The sequence below is a fragment of the Pelobates fuscus genome, chromosome 7, assembly GCF_036172605.1.
Source record: "Pelobates fuscus isolate aPelFus1 chromosome 7, aPelFus1.pri, whole genome shotgun sequence".
Lineage (NCBI taxonomy): Eukaryota > Metazoa > Chordata > Amphibia > Anura > Pelobatidae > Pelobates > Pelobates fuscus.
The window spans coordinates 203,046,548-203,070,402 of NC_086323.1; the positions used below are offsets into that span (position 1 = coordinate 203,046,548).

At 45.4% G+C, this 23,855-nt stretch overlaps 1 protein-coding gene across 2 annotated transcripts in view; it reads left to right on the plus strand.

Moving 5' to 3' along the window:
• NISCH (nischarin) overlaps positions 1–23,855 on the plus strand; it is a 116,493-nt gene that overhangs the window by 20,946 nt on the left and 71,692 nt on the right. For both annotated transcript variants that reach the window (XM_063427069.1, XM_063427070.1), the window contains exons 7-10: positions 5,899–5,994; positions 13,008–13,160; positions 13,370–13,438; positions 19,710–19,895. In XM_063427069.1, coding sequence (XP_063283139.1) covers positions 5,899–5,994; positions 13,008–13,160; positions 13,370–13,438; positions 19,710–19,895 — 504 coding nt within the window. The remainder of the gene's footprint in view (positions 1–5,898; positions 5,995–13,007; positions 13,161–13,369; positions 13,439–19,709; positions 19,896–23,855) is intronic.

The following is a 23,855-nucleotide window of genomic DNA, read 5'->3' on the forward strand; positions in this document are numbered from 1 at the left end:
GTGACGTTTTTTGCATTTTTTACAAGCGAACTGCACTTTTATGGTCTATATTATTGTTGTAATATGTTTTACTGTTTTAAAACACTAATATTTGTGTTTAGTGAAGTCTCCCGAGAATAACAGTACCCCCCATGTACAGGTTTTATGGTGTTTTGGAAAGTTAGAGAGTCACATATAAGGCTTGCATTTCATTTTTTTCACATTGAAATTTGCCAGATTGGTTATGTTGCCTTTGAGAGCGTATGGTAGCCCAGGAATGAGAATTACCCCCATGATGGCATACCATTTGCAAAAGTAGACAACCCGAGGTATTGCAAGTGGGGTATGTCCAGTCTTTCTTAGTAGCCACTTAGTCACAAACACTGGCCAAATATTCATTTTTTGCTTTTTTTCACACAAAAACAAATATGAACGCTAACTTTGGCCAGTGTTTGTGACTAAGTGGCTACTAAAAATGACTAAACATACCCCACTTTCAATACCTTGGCTTGTCTACTTTTTCAAATGGTATGCCATTATGGGGGTAATTCTCATTCCTGGGCTACCACACCGTCTCAAAGGTAACATTACCAATCTGGCAAATTTCAATTTGAAAATGGAATGTTCTATATTTGACCCTGTAACTTTCAAAAACAACATAAAACCTGTTAATGGGGGGTACTGTTGTACTCGTGAGACATCGCTGATTACAAATATGTGCATTTTTTTGCAGTAAAACCGTATTAACCGTAAAACAGTATTATGACATTCACAGTTAAAATGTCAGACGGAAATGCAAATTTAAAAAAAAATCTTATTTTCTCACATTTTTTTTACTTTTATTCATAATAAATGATGTTCCATATATGAATAGTTAATGATAGATTAAAGCTCTGTTTCTCCTGAACAAAATGATATATAATAAGTGTGGGTGCATATAATTTGAAAGAGGGGAACTACGGGTGAACAGACATATAGCGCAAATTCCAGTTTTTGTTTACGTTTTGTTTTGATCAGAACGTGCACAATTGACTCCGTCCTGAAGGGGTTAACTTCTCCTTTCGATCCAGCGATGTCCCCGCGCTGTGATTGCCGGTGAGAGCCCCGGCGGATGCCTCCATCTGACTTCCTGGTTCCGTCTCTGTGAGCCGCAGAGGCTCATGGGGGCGGAACTGGGCGGGTAATTCAAATGCAAAAAAATGGTACCGCTTTTGGTACAAAATTCCTGACATAATCATACCGCCAGGGAGGTTAAACACCGTTTAAAATTACCGTATATACTCGAGTATAAGCCGACCCGAATATAAGACGAGGCCCCTAATTTTACCCCAAAAAACTGGGAAAACGTATTGACTCGAGTATAAGACTAGGGTGGTAAATGCAGCAGCTACTGGTAAATTTCTAAATAAAATTAGATCCTAAAAAAATTATATTAATTGAATATTTATTTACAGTGTGTGTATATAATGAATGCAGTGTGTGTGTATGAGTGGAGCGTGTGTGCATGAGTGGAGCGTGTGTGCATGAGTGGAGCGTGTGTGTATACGAGTGGAGCGTGTGTGTGTATGAGTGCAGCGTGTGTGTGTATGAGTGCAGCGTGTGTGTGTATGAGTGCAGTGTGTGTGTGATCAGTGTGTGTGTATGTGTGCAGTGTGTGTGTGTGTGTGTTGCAGAGCCTTTGTGGGGGGTGGGCAATTTTATTATTTTATTTTAATATTTTATTTTATTATTTTTTATTATTTTAATATTTTGTTATTGTTATTTTTTATTATTTTATTTTATTTGTAATATTATTATTTTTTTACTTATTAATATTTTATTTTGATATTTTTTTTTTCGTCCCCCCTCCCTGCTTGATACATGGCAGGGAGGGGGGCTCTCCTTCCCTGGTGGTCTAGTGGCATTGGCAGTTCAGTGGGGGCTGCAGAGAGTTTACTTACCTCTCCTGCAGCTCCTGTCAGCTCTCTCCTCCTCCGCGCCGTCCTTTCAGCACCTCGGTCAGCTCCCAGTGTAAGTCTCGCGAGAGCCACGGCTCTCGCGAGACTTACAGTGTGAGCTGACAGAAGAGCTGACCGGACGGCGCGGAGGAGGAGAGAGCTGACAGGAGCTGCAGGAGAGGTAAGTAAACTCTCTGCAGCCCCCACAGCCCCCCTGTCTGTATTATGGCAATGTAAATTGCCATAATACAGACACTGACTCGAGTATAAGCCGAGTTGGGGTTTTTCAGCACAAAAAATGTGCTGAAAAACTCTGCTTATACTCAAGTATATACGGTAAATAATATATACTTAGATTATATATCTTACACATACACACACCGTCTAAGTGTATTTTAATATATATATGTAATATAAAATAAATATATATAGTTTAAAAATTTACAATTAAAAAATATATATGTGTCATTTCGTTCTAACTGTATTTTGATTATTTATATATATATATATATATATATATTGATATCAAAATAAACTTAGAACATAATATATATTTTTAAAAAGTGTGTGTGTGTGTGTGTGTGTGTGTATATATACTTGTGTGTGTGTATATATATTTTTTATTATATATATATATATATATATATATAAAAAAAAAAAAAATACAAAATACCCCTGCACTCCAACTAAAAAAAGAAAAATAGTACCTGGTGCTCTGGTGGCTTAATCATAAACAAAGTGAAAATACCGACACTCAAGGTTTTCCAGAAGATAACTTCTCCGTTTATTCGGAAGAAAAATTTGACGTTTCAGCTCCACTGGGGAGCTTTGTGTCCTGATGAAAGCTCCCCAGTGGAGCTGAAACGTCAAATTTTTCTTCCGCAATAAACGGAGAAGTTATCTTCTGGAAAACCTTGAGTGTCGGTATTTTCACTTTGTATATATGTATTAATAAAATGACCTAATTATGTAAAACTATTATTTTTATATATATATATATATATATATATATATATATATAAACAAAATGTTCAGAGTCTGGCACTCTACCTTTAAATAGAACAGCAGAAAAAAGCCTCGGTGCTGCACAGCGTATATATATATTCAAAAAGAGAAGAGAGCACTCCAGAGGGCTTGTTTGAAGCAATTTATTCCGTGAAGAAAATCGTGAAAAAAATCGACGTTTCGACCCGCAGGTCTTTATCAAGATACAAAATAAAGTACAACCATATCTTTATATACCCTAAAAGATTAAGAAGTGATTACTTACCCTGAATAAGGTGTGCACCCGAAAGCCATGTGTGCTCGATGAGCTGTGATTGTCAAACCCGCACTGGCCATTCCGTCGATGTGTAGTGACGTCACCAATAGTGCGACGGGACGGAGAAAGGACGTGAACGTGCGTCTAAGTAACCCAGGGAACCAAGTGTGGGCAAAGACTTCCGTGATGTGTGTGCAGTGTGGAAGTTGAGCCAGTTAAAGATATATAGGAAGAAGATATTAATTAATAAAAACACATATTGGGTTGGGCGTATACCGTTATGGAGAGACATACTAATCCTGCAAATAAGTTCATCCAATGATGGACAGCAAAATGCGTGTGTGTGTTAAGTACAGGACGAGAAGCATGGAGAATAATAACCAAAAGGGACAAGAGCAAAAGGACAGAGGACCTAGGTAGCGGAGCGTGTCAAAAGATGGGAAGGGCAGGGGATATGTGACAAAGAGTGGAAGACCATAAAGACATACAAACAAAACGTGACCAAAACAATATACACATGAACGGATCTATAGAGAAAGGTCCTGAAATGCTGAGCGGTGTATGTGAGAGTGAGTAAAGAACTGGAAAGGTAGTAAAGTGACGTGTGAAAAGATGTTATGCAGCTGGTGGTAGTAGGTTGGAAGCCAAGTGCTAGGTGTAGAGTTAAGGGAAAAGTAGTGAAGTAGGAGAAGAAGTGACAAGACAGGAACTCACATATAGCGTCTAGTAGGCTGGATTGTATGCAATATCCAAATGGATACATAAGATTGTATATACATGGACCGAACAGGGTCCTGCGCTCCAAAACGAGCGTGTGGCACTGCCCAATTTACCAATAGACAATATTATGTAGAATAAAGGCAAATGAATGAACAGGACGTGGAGAGTAAACAATAAACAATAAGCATAAAAATAAAGAAAGTAAAAAGATAAAAAATCTATACAAAAAATGAGCAATATATAGCATCTAGTTATAAAGAGATGCTAGGATTACGAGAACTCAATAACACAACGAAGAAAATGAAAAGTATACAGACAATATATAAGAGAAAATGAACAAATAAAAATAAAATAGAAAAATACGATAGGATGAAAATAGAAATGAATGTACAAACATGTACAAAAATACCATGGACGGCCATAATAGAGACCTATCAGTACCAAGCAGACATGATGGTGTCCAAGTTTTTGGACATATAGCAAGAGATGCAAAAAAAATGCATAAGAAATTCAAAAAATTCAAAAAGTTGAAAAAGTTCAAAGACATAAAGGGGCTCAGCGAGTGTCCAAGAAAGCATGGAGGGAGATGTATTCGTTAAGTCCCCTTGGATGTACGGTGTCAAGCGTCTTGGTCCAGTATGCCTCCCGTTGGAGCAGGATCCTGGATCGGTCACCCCCCCTGGACAGAGGGGGGATGTGATCAATGGCTATAAATTTGAGAGTGGGTAGACGGTGGTTCATCTCTAGGAAGTGTTTGGCCACCGGTTTTTCTGTTTTATTTTCCCTGAATGCAGTCATAATGCCTGACCGGTGTCCCCGCATTCTGTCTCTAAGCGTAAGATCGGTTTTTCCCACGTAGTATAGTCCACAGGGGCAGGAAATGAGATAGACTACGTGGGTGGTGAGACAGGTAATGTGGTGTTTAATGGGGTAACGCCCCATCCACACTCAGGGAAGCGTTACCCCATTAAACACCACAATTCACTAGATTGCTTACATTGCCTTTGAGACCGTATGGTAGTCCAGGATTGAGAATTACCCCCATGATGGTATACCATTTCCAAAAGTAGACAACCCAAGGTATTGCAAATGGGGTATGTCCAGTCTTTTTTTAGTAGCCACTTAGTCACAAACTCTGGCCAAAATTGACGTTCAAATAAGTTTTGGGGAATTTTTCACACACAAACTAATATTAACGCTAACTTTGGCCAGTGTTTGTGACCAAGTGGCTACTAAAAAAGACTGAACATTTACCCCATTTGCAATACCTCGGGTAGTCTACTATTGCAAATGGTATGCCGTCACGGGGGTAATTCTCATTCCTGGGCTACCATACGGTCTCAAAGGCAACGTAACCAATCTGGCGAATTTCAATGTGAAAACAAAAGAAAAGTGTAAATGCTATATTGGACCCTATAACTTTCCAAAACACCATAAAACCTGTACATATAGTAAAATTCCAAGTTTTGTTTACATTTTATTTTGATCAAAAGGTGTACATTTGGCTCAGTCTTTAACCCTCTTAAGGACTGATCCAAATGTACACGTTGTGATCAAAACAAAACAGACGAGGACCTGTTGAAAGAGTAAGGCGGCACCACCCGCGAGGGACAAGTTCAGGTAACTAGAACTGGGTTTTTATTTTAACTTATTTGTGATTATCTTTGTGTATAGCTCTCAAAATGACAAAACGAGATAAACCGCTGAGCATGGTACGCTGTACTTGTCTTGTCAAAAATACAAATGTAATATGGAACAGTCGACATTTATTATGTACCCTGACTCCTGGCCCAGCCTTACCTGCCGGGCAATACTTAGGAACATGGAGGTGCAATGGAGGGAGTCTTACTCCAAAGTGTGCAGCAGAAACATCACCTGTAGGGGTCTTAGCAAAAACAAAACATCCAGAGACCATGTAACCCAATATTACTACATGTAACTTAAAAAGCTATATTTAAAATTAGAGTAAAATCATTTTTTTGTCTGTTTATCTTTTGCTAGATTAGTCACTGTGATGCGAGAAATCTCTCCGGTTTGAACTCTTGCAAGAATACTTTAGCCACAATGACCGTTCAGTTTTCGACATCATCAATGAAGGTAACGACATGTGAAGGAGCTGGAATCTGGCCAGACTTTGTTTTTACAGGACTAGTTATGGATAGGAAAGGGGCGTGAGCTTGGCAGAGAGACCTTAGATAGTTAGTGGAATCTCCAGAGGGGAGTGACATCCATCAGCCAAGGTCCAAGCAGCTGTTTACAAAAGAGAAATGGGATTCTTTTAAACCTATCTGCACTTCCATTTGGTTAGCCATTAAACGCTCCTACTCTGTATAGGTTTCCTAACTCGGCTATTTGCAAACAGCCAAATGAGAACCAAACCCCCTTAATTAATTGAATCTGATTCTTTTTTTTTTTTTTTCTTTCTTTTAAATTCTTTATTTTTTCAGTGCAGATCAAGAATAACATACAAGCGTGAGGTGCCCCAACGGCAATCCTCAAGCAAATGAGTAACATTTAGAACAATGGGGTGAACCTTAACGCATGCACAATTTTATATTTTTAGTCATTACTGTGAAAGCTAGAAGTGGAAACCAAGTAATGATGTTTCAGTAGATAAGCATAAATATGTCACTTTTTCTGTAGTTTACGAGATGGATAAATAGGTAGGTTAGTGTCCTGAGTTTTATAAAAACATAAGGGAATCTTTGTTTTGTTCATAGGTAGAATGTCATCTAGTGGGCGTTGAAAGGTAACAAACTGGGCAGGTTATACTAGCCGAGATTGAACTTAGAGAAAGGAATGAGCGCAATGTAAGTTTGAGGTGCCATATGCATAAACTGCCCGCTTGATAGTGTTAGGCTACCCTCTTGAGTGTAATATGCCGTGGGGCTTTAGTTTGCCACTGTAAGGCATTGCAGCCCCGTCAGATAGTACGGAGGGCTGTCTGGGTCCTGGCAGGATTGCAATTAAGAGACATAGGGGACATGGACTGTGTGTGAGAGCCCGGCCCTACTGGCAGCATTTATATGTCTGGCAGGCCGATGAGAGATGAATGGGTAGTAAGAGGTGGAATCAACCCTATTTTAATGGGGAGCATATTGAAGCGTGTCCCTTCGGCGCTGTTGTGCCTTGTCGCTACTCTATGCTTTTGCTGATATGTATGTTACCAGACGTTCCCTTTACCAGACGGTCCTGCTCGTGAAATATTTGATATGCGATTATGGGGTGCTGAGCACTGGCTGACCATGCTAAGGGAGGTGGAGTAGGCACTGCCGGAATCATATTGGGGTATTTGCACGCCCTTAAGAATAAACATACAGCTAAAATTATAAGTTTGGTCCAACATGGCTGTAACGGACCGTTTCACTTACAAGAGGATAAAACCCAGTTTAGGCGATATCCCCCTTTTCCATAGACCAGCAGCTACTGCAAGCACCAATCTCCCCGACTGCAAACTGTATAAATCTTCCAACTCCCGAACTGGAAACACACGAACCCTGGAATAGCTGAACAGGAAAAGCATATAATCCGCTTACACTCCTGGCAGTCAGCATACAATCCAATTCCCCCAAAAACGAGACGACACATCGGTTTGAGGGTCAAGCAGGCTCTGAGGTCTGGAACACCCAGCCTGGCTTTTATTACAGTTGTGCACATACAGGACACACCCAGGGGGAGGCATAAAACAACCAATCAAGCAACAGTACAACCCACACATCCCCTCCCCTCAGATAAGCAATTAACATAATTACTACATACAGTAAAAATACAGTTTTCACACATACTCTGTAACTTTAAAACCATACATCATATCCACAATCAATCCATTCAGGGGAACAACATATTAAAAAATGGCATGAATCAGACCAGGGGTTCAAAAGTTAGTAAAAGTATCTTTTGTTCCCCCTGGCTGGTAGTATTTTAATCTGACTCAAACAGTAAAAGTAAAAACATCCCCACAATGCATCCTGGTTTCCTCCCTACTGCCCTGGAGATAATTGGAGAAGTAATCCAATTATCTCCCAGGTCAAAGACAAAACTCCATTACACGTGGGGACCTAAATTCAGGATTATGTTTTAAAATATATAAAGTTTATTTTTATACATTAAACATAGACATGTAACATATCCCCAGATAGCTCAGGTCTGCGTGCACATTATTAGGTGAATGGCACGCAGACCACACAAATACAGTTTAATTGCCATGGAGCCAAAGTCTTTCCCATAGTCTTTCATTATATGAATAGGCTCCATGGCATAGCTATCTGGGGGTATCACTGCTCACACAGGGTAAGTACCGAATGGCCCCACTGTGTTTAAAGGGCCAGAATGAGGACCGAATACGTTTTGTAAAAGGGCCCAATCTCCCAGGGCCATAGTCCAAAGGCAAGAGGCGGGCAAGCAGCCCCCTCCAAGGACACGTGGCGAGGTCGGTTTCGCCACAATGGCTAACTGTGGAAGTACAGGACAGAGCTGGGAGGGCCGACTGTACTTGAGAAATAGAGGAAAACATGAGAGTACTAAAATGCAAGCTACATGCCAGTTAAAATATAATACCACATCTGTAATAGTGCTCCTGTGAGGAGACCACTGGTAATAACGCTGGGCAGGGTGATCTCACCTCTCGGGGTGTGATTAAAATAAGGTACCAAAATAGTAATAATAATAATATTAAACATAACAAACGAGTTTTGCCATAATGTAGGAGAAGGAAGTAGTACGATTTCTGCCTATGCTGGTGGCTACTCTGCGTAAGCGTTAGGCCTAACGCCAGGCTCAGCCTATTCCAATGGTAGTCAAGAGCAGGGTGTCGCTGCATATACAGGCCAAGCTGGCATATGGCCAAGCGAAACGTGTAGGCCTGGGCTACTATCCTAATGTCAGGTAAGGGTACCGGCTTGGCAATAATAACACAGCTGTCCTATTAAACATATATACTAACAGCAATAAAATGCAAATTATTGGTAGTGATACAGGGAACAATGCATTAAACACGTGGCAGAGGAATCTGTAACGTTCATTAACAATGGTGTTCTTGTGCAGGGTAGCAAAGCTGGGAGACCCCCAACAGTCCATTATTGTGCTGACACATTTGGGATATAGTATAGCATACCGCTACAGACGGTGTATTCTCCAGGGTCCGGTGAACCCGGTGTAGCGTTCACGAGGTGAGTGCGGCTGGGTTGATACCCTGAGTGTCCCGTAGTCTCTACGTTGTGACAATTGCATAGGCCTCTGGAGTGGAGCTCTGGGGTATGAACGGAGCACTCCGATCTGGATCCCAAGTATGGGTGTGGTCGGGGGAGCCTGTAGTGCCCGTGTTGGTTGGCCCCGCCGGGGTGAACAAATCTTGGGGTAGATTCAGAAGCTTGAGGAAGGCCGGGGCGTCACGCATATCTTGGATGCTGTGTGTGGTCGTTCCTCTTGTGACCGTTAGGGTCCTGGGGGGTCGCCACCTGTAATCTATTTTGTGGGCACGGAGGAGTAAGGTGAGAGGTCTGAGCGAGCGGCGCCACGCTAAGGTGCTGCTAGACAGATCTGGGTACAGTGAGAGATCCATGTTCTCAAATCTGAGGGGAGTCTTGCCTCTGAAGGCTGAGAGAATCTTTGCTTTGTGTCCGCTGCTGTGGAGGCTCATAATGACATCCCTTGTAGCAGTGTTTGGAGCGTTTGGGGGCTTGGGTATTCTGAAGACCCCCACTGGGGTGATCGAGTCCTGCCGTCCCTGTGGTAGGTTTGTTAGTAGCATGCGCTCTATCAGTTTTGGCAGGTCGGCTTCGGCAATGTCGTCAGGAACTCCCCTGATTTTTATGTTAGAGGCGCGCCTGGCGTCCTCCAACGTTGCCAGGCGTTGTTCGTATTGCCGGTTCTGCTGTTCCAGTCCCTGCATCGTATGTTGTAGCTCGGAGATTTCCTGGGCTTGGGTTAGTGAGGAGCCTTCTAGCACGGAGATGCGGCCTGTCAAGCCGTGTAGGTCTGCGCGAAGCGCTGAGACTTCCTTGTGGAAGCTATTTTTCAGGTCCGCCATCATCTCCTTCATTATCGCCACAGTGAGCGGTTCCGATTCTATCCTTTTACCCCGGTGTTGTGTCTGCCGTGGTGGATCAGGGGGTTGCAGGTATCCCCCTTCCTCCGCATCGGTTAGGTCTTCGGAGAAGTCAGTGCACCCTCCGTGTTGGGCCGCCATGTTGGCCTCAGTGGCTCCACGTGCGTGCATCCACATTTCCCCAATCGTCAGCCCCGAGGTGGGCTTGTGTGGTAGCGTTTTTTTCCCCTTTTTCCCCATAAGGTCTTGAGGTATGTGTCTGTCGATTAGAGGGGTAAGGGGGCGGTTTTCAGGTGTTTTTCGCTGTTTGGGGCTCGGTGCTCCGTTTGGGTTCGTCTGGTTGCTTCAGCGTTCAAGCCCCGCCTCTGAATCTGATTCTTTTGATTCCGACTTGCAGAATTGAATCTTCTGCAAACTTTGGTAACTGCCAACAATTCATGAATATATTGTAATTAACCAGTTCACATACATGCATTGTATTTGCATTGTAATATGCAGTGACATTTTTACAATTATAACTGTATCCTGTTTATTTGAATGGTGAAACTACTGGTTTTATTTGTTGTGGCGGGACACATGCCCACTTTGTTGTGCCATGCCCACTGAGTATTCAGATGGTTGGTTTTATTTTTTGTGCCCCCAATGTATATTGTGATGATTTTCCCTTGTTAAATATGTGTTTCCCCTTGTATTTTACTTTTCAGCCATGCTTCTCCATTTAGAATGTGTGGTTAGAATGTTCACACCTCGCTAACAAGGTGTGTAAACCGCAGACCGCAAGGAAACAAGCGGCGCGTGCTTCCCCTGGGGGGCCGGCGGTTCGTATAGCTGAAATCCACTAGGGGGCACCATTTGTATCCCGAACCAGCCTGCGCACCCTGTCTTCGGTCCCCATGTTGGGCACCATCTGTAACGAATCGCCGGGCACCCCGACTGGGTACCTCGTTGAAGGATGCTCCTAGCGCTTCCTGAGGACTCCAAGCACTGCAGCAGACACCACAACCACCAAACCGGAGAAGCATACAAATGCTCTCAAGCATATGAATGCTGTAAACAGCTGAACAGGAAAACCATACAATCAGCTTACACTCCTGGCAATCAGCATACAATCAAATTCCCCCAATAACGAGACGACACTTTGTTTTGAGGTCAAGCAGAACTGACTGTACTGGCACATACAGCCTCTTTTATTCCCAATGCACAAACATCCCCTCTGCCTGTGATATGATTACTGAACACAATGGTTAATATAATTATCACAGGCAAAGAAATACAGTATTATAAAACATATCACAGGGACCCCAAAACATGCAATAACCCCATATCCTCGGAACCGGGGGATCTGGGTGAACCACATATCTAACATTCACCCAGATCCGTTCAGTAGTTTGGAAGATACAGTTTAATGCAGATTCTGCAGAACATATACAGGCTATATGAAAAATAATTACTGTATATCGGTCCCCTGTTGTATAGTTTAAAACTACTGCACGATGTATTTGTGCACCAAATACCGGCGAGATGGCACCGTGTAGAAAAGTCCAAACAGTGTCTGTGAGTTAAAATGGCCGCCATCCATTGTTATCACCATGTGCTTCATCCATTGTTCTCACCATGTGCCTCTGATACATGAAATGGTGGCCACCCAGTAATTCCACAGTATGTCCCCAGATGGTTCTTAAAGGGCCAGCAGCAGCATAATACAATACGATATGCCCAAATACTGTATTTAAAGGGCCAAATCTCCCAGGGGCTATAGTCTGCAGGCAGGAGGCGGGCAAACAGGCTTCTCCAATGCCCAGTGGCAAGGTTGGTTTCGCCACATTTCTCCCCTTTCCCAAAAAGACTAACAAGGTATCTGGCCTCCTGTCGGTCAGTGCCTTGGTTAGTCCAGCAACCCACCCACAAAACATAGTCAGTAGTGCAGCCCACCCGCAATGAAAAGTTACTGCACCTGGGGTAGTGGGTAGCTTGTCCATGTCCAGGGGCTCCACCTCGGGTCTGGGGAGTACTAGCCCTCCGGATCGGTGGGTTGCTGAGTGGGCAGAGACCAGCGGTACTCTGCCCTGGTGCCAGCGCTACCACAGGAGTAGCCTGGTTGGAGCCAGCTGAGGAGAAGGGTTAGTAGGCTCCTCCCTCTGGACCTGGTGTTGCTGCTGGAGGGGAAGACAGGCTGTCTCCCCTTTGGATATACAGCCCTGCTGCTGGGGGACAGGATCGACCGTCCCTACCCCCTGTGGTTTGGGCACAGAGACTACGGTCCCATCTGCACTGGTGTGGGGCTCATCTCCCCTTGGTGGGCTAGGCTGCCTCTGGGGAGGGGGGACGAGGTTCTCCCCTCCCAGTAGAAGACTCTGCCGCTGGGGAGCAGGACCGACTGTCTGTACTCCCTGTAGCTTGGGCGCAGAGACCATGGTCCCATCTGCGCCGGTGGGGAACTTAATGTCTCCCCTTGGTGGGCTAAGCTGCCGCTGGGGAGAGGGGGTAACAAGCTCCTCTCCCTTACACACTTTCAGCCGCTGGGGAGGGGAGACACTGCTCTCCACTCCCTGCATTTCACACTGCCGCTGGGGATCTGAGCTGACCGCCCAGCATCCCTGTAGCTCACCCTGCCGCTGGGGAGGGAGGACACTGCTCTCCTCTCCCTGCAAGGTACACTGCCGCTGGGGAGGGGAGATGATGCTCTCCACTCCCTGCACTTCACACTGCCGCTGGGGATCTGGGAAGAGGTTTACCGCCTGGAGCCTTGTCGGAGGTCCAGGGTGGCTAGGAGATGGCGAGACACCAAGCTGCGGCGGTTCGTGGGGCCTGCGGTGCTTATGGTGTCTGGTGCGGTGCTGATGGTCCTTGGTAAGCGCTAGGAGCATCCGTCGGCCGTTACGGTCCAACCCTCAGCTAGCCTGGGGCAACCGTTGCAATCTGTAACCCAGCCCCCTCCCGCCTGGGACTAAGGGAAGTGTTCTATGTGGGGGACTGTGCATAAAAGAAGTCTGTGTTCAATAAAGATTGTGAGAGTACAGTGCTTAAACCTTCTTGTATGTATAATATCACTTTGTACTTTCAGGATATCATAGTGCCAGAAGCTTTGGAGTTTGCGGACTGGGAACCAGAGGGCACATCGTCACAATGTCCTATAACAGCGGTTGTACCAAAATGGAAAGCACTGACCACACTTGATATGAGCCACAATAATATCTGCGTTATCGACGACTCTGTGGTAAGACCTTTTTAAAGAATTAGTTTTCTATTGTTTAATGGGGAACCGTTTACTTCTTCTCACTATTTAACCAATCCGTTTGAGAAGTCTGAAAATTAAAATAAATTTATTTATCTCCTGGAATGAGGTACCTCCACTTTCTCTGTGCCGCTGATAAGCAGTGCTTATTCATGGTTTGTAATTAAGTGCATGTTTTGTTTTCTTTCCAGAAACTAATTCCACAGATTGAATATCTTGCTTTGAGTCACAATGCCATAACATCAGTTGAGAATCTACAGGTAAGGCTTCCATGTGTATGTGGTGGCTGAGAATTATTAGCAATAGACACATCCTATTTTGAAATTTTTGTAACATACTCCAGTTTTAGACATTTAGGCTGATAAATTCCTGGTAATCATCGAACAAATCGTTTCCCAATCGTTTTACCTGTAGTTTTATCAGTCTACAGGCGAGATTAATTTGTCCCAGTATTGATTAAAAGTAATTTTATGACACTTCACACAAATTTTTGCACAAGCCTAGTTTTGATACAATATAAAGAATTTAAACGCAGTGTTATTTCTTCTTTTGGTGCTCCGAAGCTTCTGTTCCATAGATTTGGGCCCCTGTGGGTGAGAGTGTCCTGACTGTAAGCAAGACCTAATCAGATTAATTAATACAAATAACTACCCTTTACTCCCTCTGTTTATTAATGTTCCTGTCTGTCAGACCCACTGACGAATGATCCACCTGGCTGTAAGGGAGCGAATGCACCCCCTGTTCAGTAGTTTGTGCTTCCTGAGTGCAGTTCTCATAACTGTTCGGGAAGTTGCATAGGCAGCGGTACTAGTTTCGCGGGTTCGCGTATCTGAAAATTGTTTCAGGCCATCGACTACAAAGTACTGCTGCCTGGGTTCGGGAGACAAAATGGCCGCCTCCAGTTCTCCGAGCATGTGTGTTCGGTTATATGAACGGCGGCCACACAGGGAAAACACTTGTGTGACGGACCCTCCATCAATCGATGCTCCTAGTGCTTACCAAGGACCATCAGCACCGCACCAGACACCATAAGCACTGCAGACCCCACAAACCGCTGCAGCTTGGTTGGTGTCTCGCCATCTCCTAACCACCATGGACCTACGATAAGTGCCGCTGGAGGACCGACCGGGAACCGCAAGGTTTTAATGCCGAAAATAGTTCCAGGGCATATGCGGCTAAGTCCCCCTGAAGTCTATTCACGGTTTTAGTTCATGCGAACAAGATGGCCTCCACCACATGTTTGAATGTCGAATGGCGGCCACTTCAACTGTTCGGGAGTTCGAAGAACCAATGTTCAAAGTGCCAATAGGCACTATTAGGGTCTCTCAGCCAAAACAAATTTAAAGGGGCCATAGTCACAGGGTAAAAGGCGGGCAAGTAGTCCCCTCCGAAACCCAGTGGTGAAATGGCTTTCGTCACATACCTTCTCTTCCCGGGGGAGACTAACCAGGTACCTGACCTTCTCTCGGTCGGTGCCTGAGTTAGTCGAGTAACCCACCACGACAAACAATTGCTGGACCTGATGGCCTCTGTAGCCCATCTCTGTCCTGTATGTCCCCAGCGATCAAGTGGGTATCTGGTACACCTGGTCTCTCTTGCACTCCCAGGCATAGTGTTGTAGGTACTTGGTGGGCAGAGGCCAACTGCGCTCTGCCCTGGTGCCAGCGCTTCTGCTGGGGTGGACTGCAGGTATTCAAGCCATTGACAAAAAAGCTGTTGTGAAGAGGAGGGATTACATGCCTCCTCCTCCTGGCATTCCGGCGGTGTGGGTTGTGGATCTGGACTGGCCGTCCCGCATCCCTGTAGGTCGGGTGCAGATACCACTGCACCATCGGGGACAGGAGTGCCTCCCTTCAGTAGCTGGGGAGACCTGTTGCTGCTGGTGAGAGAGGGCGATATGCTCTCTGTAACCCATTCTGCCGCTGAAGAGTGAGACCGACCGTCTCCACTCCCAATAACTTGTCCTGCCGCTGGGGAGAGAGACCGGTTGTCTTCTCCTCCCTGGAAGGTGAGCTGCAGCTGGGGAGTCGGACCGACTGTCTCAACTCCCGGTAATGCTGCCTGGTGTTGAACTGCTTGCTGCTGCTGGGATGAGGGGCCGACACTCTTCTCTCCTTGTAACTCACCCTGCCGCTGGGGAGAGAGACCGACTGTCTCCTCTCCCTGTAGGATGCACTGCCATTGGGGAGAGGGACGGGTTGTCTCCTCTCCCTGTAACTCCAGCTGTAGCCTGTCTCCTCTCCCGGTAAGATAGGCTGCCGCTGGGGAGTAGGGCTGACTGTCTCTTCTCCCTGTAAGGTAAACTGCCGCTGGAGGAGGGAAGGATGACACTGCTGCTGTGGAGGGAGACTGCTTGTCTCTATTCCCTGTAGGATACAGGATAGCTGCTGCTGGGGAGAGAGGCCGGTTGCCTCCTCTCCCTGCAATTTACTCTGCCGCTGGGAAGAGAGACCGGTTGTCTCCTCTCCCTGTAGAATGCACTGCCGCTGGGAAGAGAGATGGTTGTCTCCTCTCCCTGTGAGATGCACGGCCTCTGGGGAGAGGGACCTGTTGTCTCCACTCCCTGTAACTCCAGCTGTAGCTGGGGATCTGGGTCGGCTGCCCAGCATCCCTGTAGGGCCGGTAGAGACCTGCCATTTGGGGGTCCTCCCAGGACCAATCCATGAGGTCCCCTACCTTGGGTACCTTCGGTTGCGGTTGGGGAGGGAGACCAGTTGTCTCTTCTCCCAATAACAAATTCGGCCGCTGGGGAGGGAGACCGCCTGTCTCCTCTCCCAGTAAGATAGGCTGCCGCTGGGGAATAGGACTGACTGTCCCTGCTCCCAGTAACTCTGGCTGTGGTTGGGGATCTGGGCCAGCATCCCTGCGGCATCCATCTGGGGGTCTTCCCAGCACCAGTCTATGATGTCCTCCCAGCTGAAGGGCTCTAGGCCTGAATCTGCCACCTTGCTCTCCTGCGGTCCCTTCAGGGTATGGAGCTGAGCAGGTATTTTTAATCTTGCTCCAGATACCATCCCTGGTTGACCAGATGGAACAGGTCTGGTTGTAGGCCGACTGCGTTAGGGAGATCCAGCATGGCTTCACGGTAGTCATGAACATCCCAGAAGCGGCACTCTGTAGTACTCCTGAAGTCTGGGTCATTAAATATTTCCCAGAACAAGCCAGGTCCATCGTAATCCTTGCCCTCAGGTTTTTCGTAATTGCCCATCTCGGGAACACGCTGGACCGCGTACCACCGCAGCGCCTGATATGTGTCATTGAGGTACAGTTCCCTCCACACTAGTATCTCTAGTGTCTTCACCCACTCCCCCGGGGGCTGGTCACCAAGAAGAGGCATCCTCATTGCCAGTCGGGCCTGTAGTCGCTGCTGCCTGCTGGGAAGAAGTTAATCTCGCCAACGCTGTACACTCTCCAGGGTTTCGTTCCACAGCTCTGTACTGTGCTCCATTCCCGATTCCATTCGTATAACCGAACCCTGCTTGACTATGAACTGCTGCTTTCACGAACCACTGCTTCCTTTCGCTGTGGGGTTTGTATCCCGCCCACAGGGGATTTTCCTCCCAAGAGTCTCTGTTTCTTTGATATAATTGAGTAAGAAAACTATATAACTCAATTATCTCTTAGATACAGAAAACACAATTTTTAAATTTTCCATAAAAGTACATTTTAATAACATAGGAACCCCACGAAAGTCATCTCACTGAATAGCTGGAGTCTGAGCACCCACTTTGTCGAAATAGTGCTCAGTTCCTTCGGTGGTTAAAGAACACCTTTAACCAGGGCTTTTTTTTAAGGGGCACTATAGTCACCAGAACCACTACAGCTTAATATAGCAGTTCTGGTGCCTATAGCCTATAGCCTGTCCCTGTTGCTTATTCAATTTAAACTCTGTATTTTCAGAGAAAAGGCTGTGCTTACATTGCTGCCTACTAAGACCTCTAGTGACAGTCACTGAGACGGCCACTAGAGAGTCCTGTGTCAATGCTCTGCATGGAGGCGCTGAATGCTACCCATACAGAACATGCGCAATATCCTAAGCATTGGCTTAGCTGAGATCAAAAAGATTGATGAACTCAGCAGTGGAGGCGGGACAAGCCACGGCAAAACTTGCACAGCGTGGGAAAAAAGGGTGAGTTAAAACATCAATCGTGATCTCAGGTACCTAAACAGACAGACAGACAGACACACAGAGGCATACACACAGAGGCATACACACACTGACAGGGGCATACACACATACTGACGGGCATACACACACACACACACTGACTGGCATACACACACACACACTGACTGGCATACACACACACACACTGACAGGGGCATACACACACACACTGACAGGCATACACACACACTGACAGAGGCATAGGCACACACACACACTGACAGAGGTATAGGCACACACACTGACGGGCATACACACACACTGACAGAGGCATAGGCATACACACACACACACACACACTGACAGAGGCATAGGCATACACACACACACACACACTCTGACAGAGACAAATACACACACACTGACAGGGGCATACACACACACACACACACTGACATACCCACTGACAGAGGCATACACACACACACTGACATACACTTTCTCAAACACAAATTTACATTTATTTTTATTTTTTTATCCACCCAGCCTCCCTACCTTTTGGGAGTGCTGAGTGGACGTTCCCTGGGGTCCAGTGGGGCTGCTCTCTCTCCCTGTGTGAGAGAGAGCAGTAATCTACCATGCTGCTCCTCTCTGCTCCCTGTGATGCCGGGGCCGGAATGACGTCATATTCCGGCACCCAGCATCCTTAAACAGCACGAGGGAGCAGAGAGGAGCCGCTGGAAGATCACTTCTCCCTCGCACGCTGCCCCAGCCGACCGCCTTGATGCTCCACTCAGCCGGCCGCCTCCATAAAGCCCATAAAGCCCACAGAGGCCAGCTACAATGCTCACTCAGCCGGCCGCCTCCATAAAGCCCAGGGCGGCTGGCTACAACGCTCACTCAGCCAGCCGCCTACATGCTCCCGCGGGTCGACAGCCAGCTCCGTTATTTGCCTAGCCAGGCATTTAGATAAAAGGTTGACAAATCCCTGGGATTTGTAGAGCCCTGCCTTTAACAGTTCCATGGAAACAAGGCAACGACTGCTCATCTTACGAGGGTTCTCACACAAACACCAATGAATGCTTGCCCTTGCTGTTAGGGAGCGAACATGCCTCCCGAACGCCGTTCTCATAACTGTTCGGGAAGTTGGATGGACAGATCCTTAATGCTTCCATATAAGACACATTGGATTCCACCGAGCGCATCAATATCACAGAAGGCGCAGCGGCTGCAAACAAATTGTCAACTCTGTAATAAAGGCAAGTTTTTTATTTAGTTAATATGGGCATCCCTGAATCTAAAAATTGTATTCATTATACTGTAGGCACCATGACCATGTTAATGTAATGATGTGATTATGGAGCCTGGGCATCAGATCCCGCTTCACTACTAAACCGTTTAATTACCTTTTTGTATAAGAGATTCTTCTTCTCGGGCTGCCTTCATCTCTGCGTTCAATGATGAGGTGGATAACCCCACCTTGCGCTATACCAGTTCATACCAGCATGAGCTAACACTCTCAGCCAGTCACTGCTCACTACCCCTAGTATAGTGTGAAGCACAGCTTAGTCCCACTTTGTGCCATGTGAGCATTCAAGGCCAGGCTGCCAAGGATTGAGCAATTCTCTATTTAATGCTGGGGAAGTTGTTTAGGAGATATGTGTGACCCTGTGCCGACGGTTTCCAGGCACCATAACCATGTCATCGAAATGGTTATGGTGCCCATATTGTCCATTTAACAACTATTCAGTTGTCGAAATTCAGAACTAAAACAAGATCAGCAATTTCTGTTGTATGTTAGTTGAACTGTAATTTTCTTCTTTCTCTTTAATTACACCCACTCTTAATATATTATATTTATGAAAGCACCCCTGATTGGCCTTTCTATTGATCTCAAATATTTGTTTGTAAGTTATGATTTACTAAGAATAACATGTAAGGCAGTGGAGAAAATGGGATAATTGTCCCCCCAATCACACATTCAACATTACATTCTGACTGTATCACAATCCTTGTAAGTCTTACTGCACTTATCCATGCACATCTCATGAGTAGAACAACGCCTCCTATGAAGAGATTTTCTTAGGGAAACCTGTCTTTCCTTAAAGAAACTCTAGAAAGATAGGAATACCAACTTCTATTCCCAGTGCTCTGGTGACTTAGTCCCTATTTAGGTTAGAGGACCCCCAAACTGCAATAAATAAATAAATAAAATTAACTTTTTTCCAGTGCCAAAAGTCTCTTGGTGCTGCTGTCCTTTTCGCCTCCCACAATGCCACCTGACAGACGTCACACTCTTTGCGATAATCTAATTCAATGTGCCTCACAGTTATTTTTTTTATTTTTTTTTTGTCTGGTAAATCCAAATAATACTAATTTTAAGTGTTCATGTTAAAGTCTGTTGTATCTTTTACCACATCTAGTACTTGTACAACCTGGTGCACTTGGACCTTTCCTATAACAAGCTCTCGACTCTGGACAAGATCCATACGAAACTCGGAAACATCAAAACGCTGAACTTAGCTGGGAATCTGTTGGAGAGTCTCAGCGGCCTTCACAAGTTATATTCCCTCGTTAATCTGGACATCAGTAACAACAAAATCAAAGAGGTACTGTACGATTCCCTACTGTCACGTATTCAGCAGCTTATAAAAATGTGATTAATGGAATTTACTGTTCAGACAGGAAAAGTTGTGCCGAGCAGCAATCAAATCCACAGGAGGATTTGTGCTGAGCAGCAATTATGCTAATGGGAACTTGGTAACTGCCTTTGGGGTCAAAGGCCAATTTGCAGCCTATCACATCTAGACGAGGGGTATTTAGGCCCAGTTCTCATCCTGCTCAGTGCCCTGTCGTGGTTTCCCTTGTGGTGGTCCGAGAGCGCGTTATTGATTCTGGTTATTCTGGTAATTTGACTTTGGCATTGATTTTGACTTCCCTGTTTTCTGGCATCCCTGACCCCTGGCTTTTCCTTATCGTTGTGTCTCTTTCTGTGTCCCTTGACCTCGGATATTTCTGACTATTCTTTGGTACGTTAGTCCGGCCATTCTAAGGTCCGGTATACGTTACCTATCAGTCCTCTGTGTTACACAATTCTACATGCTGGATCATACTGTAATCCTGAAACCTACACACTGAGCAGAGAAACATTCTGATAGTGTAAAATTAATTTGGCCAAATCTTACACTAAAAAGGTCTTCTTTAAAACTGGGCATGTCTAAACTATGTCATACTGTGCTCTCTGGTGATGACTCTACTTCTTTGTTGTATCACTGGGAAATAGAACTTTTCCAGACTGCTTGAGCTCTTTCTTTGGCATTCTATTCAGGGTCTGATGATTCTTGATGTTTTTAGAATGAAAGGGTTGCTCCACCCTTTATGATCACTTCTGCTTTTAGAATTGGTAAAAGAAAAAGCAGTCTGTATGTGCAATGTTTCAACTTGAAATTCTGTACATACATAGATATTGGCACTTTTGTGCTCGGGCTGGTTGCTTGAAATCCGTTCAAGGCTGCCTAATGTTAGTTCTGTGCTAACATTACGTCTATTGTCCCCTTGTGCTTTGCCTGATCAACAGATGTACCTTCCACAAGAAAGGTAGTAGGGAGGAGCCGGGCAACTATAGGCCAGTAAGCCTTACTTCAGTAGTGGGGAAAGTAATGGAAACCATGTTAAAGGATAGGATTGTTGAACATCTAAAAACACATGGATTTCAAGATCAGAGACAACATGTGTTTACTTCAGGGAGATCATGCCAAACTAATCTTATTGATTTTTTCCTTTCAGATTAGAGGCAGTGCTTACACCATAGGGATATCCAATCTGGAGGGAAAAACAGGCAGGCAAATCTCCAAACATTTTAACCCCTCCCCTAATTACCTCCTTTCCAATAAGTAGCAGCTCCTCCTGATCATCCCCAGTTCTTTGCCTGCCTTCGGCAGGGGAGGTTATGCAGGAAGGTTCTCCAGGAAGCAGGTGAGAAGGGCTGAGGCTCGGGAGGCTCTGCTTCCTTGATGTTCGGGTAAGTAGAGTTTAACACGCCGGACGGCGTGGTCCCTCAGAATTTATTCCGTCTTTTGCCGTGCCAGGTGCCGGTCTGACGAAGGACGCAGGCGTGCGTCGGCTGGGAGGTCCTGTCGGTGGAACGCACACACAGGTTGCGTTGCGTTCCACCAGGGAGTCGCAGAGCGCTATGCACATGCGCAATGCGAACCTGGATTCAGGCGCCAAATTTGAACTGGGCGTTTTTGTTTGGTTACAGGACTTAAAAGGAGCGTCCCCAGCAGCAACCTCTGTTTGCCAGGTGCTCTCAGAACGGTTTGCAATGTGTGTTTCTTTTTTTTTTTTTTAAATTCTTTATTTTTGCACTCGACAGGAAAGGCAAAAGCAATACGACATGTAGGCTTGCGCAGAAGCCAAATTATACAGGAACATATAATCAAAGACAAATACATAACACCTTTGGCACTCACAACAATTCACTGTATGCAGTCTGTAATACCTGCCCCCTATCGAGGGATTTTTTTTTTTTTTTTGTGTGTAACATCAATTAAGTTCCTTACTGTTACACAGGAGAGGCATGGCGAGAAATAGCGGTAAGACAAATCCTGTGCAATAGTTTACAATGTTAGATAACCCCTACCAGAGCTCTTATCGTACCAAATGCCAGTTCTACAGATAATCCACCTCCGGCATTCCAGGCTATCCGCCTCTCTGCAAGTATATTGTACTACCAGACAGGTCTTGTACCTTAATCAATAGCCCAGAGGCCACCCAAAGTAGGATGAGCCCCAGGGATCCCCGTCTCTCCAACCTGTCCCATGTCTGTGTTAGGAAGGAACCACTTCCAATTGAACTGAGACAACACAAATGAAAGAATAATAGAGGAGAAAACCCCTATCATATCAAGGGTTTTATGGAAGTATAAAAAGAAGAGATGAAGAGAGAAGAAAGAAATAGTAACAAGGATTAAGGAATAAAGAGAGGGGGGGGGGGGGGGGGGAGGGGGGGGCTGACGAGCTAGGGACCCCCCGAAGTAGTGTGCGTGGTCCCATCCCATTAAGTATCCCCAGTGCCCGGGGCGCTAGTGTCCCACGGTTCCCAAACTTTTTGGAAGGCCGCCACAGTCCCTCGCATCCTGGCAGTAAGATCCTCCATGATCCTGCTGTCCCTTATTCTAGAGATCACCCCCCCGAACTCCGGTCCTCCAGGTGTTAACCAAGCCGCTGCTATAGTTCTACGCGCACTTAAGGTGATTGTTCTCACCAATCTCTGTTCTTTCCTGGACCATCCCTCTATAGTTCTATTTAAAAGATAGATCCACGGGTCTAGGGGGAGGGGTCTGCCAAATGTCTGTCTTAATAGGTTTTCAACAGCCTTCCAGAAACCCTGGAGCGCCGGGCATTCCCACCACATATGGAGATACGTACCCTGGAAACCGCAGCTCCTCCAACAGTCGTCGGAGTCTAGTTTGTGCATTTTGTGTAAAATGACCGGGGTAGTATACCATCTGAGCATGGTTTTCCATGCCTGTTCTTGTTGTGTGACGCATATGGAGGCGCTCTTGGTGGCTTCCCAGATTTCCTGCCATTCGATACCTTCGAGTACTTCCCCTAAGTCCTGTTCCCATTTGTCAATGTACGCCAGTCTACCCCATTCTCTAGTTTCTGTACTAAGGTGAGCGTATATGAGGGTGATCATCCCCTTGGGGGTGCAATGTGTGTTTCTCACCTGCCCTCCAACACACTCTCGGGCCATTTAAGGTAAGACTGATTAAGTTTTTATTTAAATGGTTCTAGCCTGAATCTTTAGGGAAAAATTTTGTTATTTTCCCTTGTTTGTTTTCTGTTCCCAGTATATAATCCTGAAAAATTGGATAAAGTTGCTGAGAAGGGGAAATGTACATCTAGCCAAGCATTTAATGTGCTCTGTGTGTGGCCATCTTATGCCAGATGGTTGTAAAAAGAAAACTTTGCTCTGTGTGTTCAAAGAAGCTTCAGAGGAAGCACAAAGAACAGTAATGTCCACTTTATCAGCTGGTTGCAACAAAGTATGCAGCGAACAGTTGTGGATATGTGGTCAGCAGCATTACAGACAATCCAGGCTTCGGTTGCCCAGGATTCTCAGCTTGTAATACATGCTAACAAAAAGCCTAAGATCTTGGGAAGTTCCGATTCTAGTTTGGAACTAGTGGTTCTGAGTATGGCGATAATTCAGCAGTGCCTCATCAAATGAGGAATCTGCATTCCCAGTAGAATCCATTTGGGGAATTGATTAAAGATGTGCAGTTGCATTTGAACTTGAAGAAACAGGGTAAAAGTCCTATAGGTTTCTTTTTCACCCACAGATTGGGGTATTGATTTAAAAGAATGGAAAATTCCCAGGTCACATGCTGTTTATTGGCTAGACAGTTTTTATTTCTCTCTTTCCATAGAAGCGGTACAAGACTGGATACTGTCCCTGTAGTGGGCGTTCCTATTGCTCAAATAGGTAAGAAAACTACATTACCAATTGGAGTTTCAAGCGGCCTCAAGGAGGTCATGGTTGAACGCAGGGACTCCTCCTTAAAG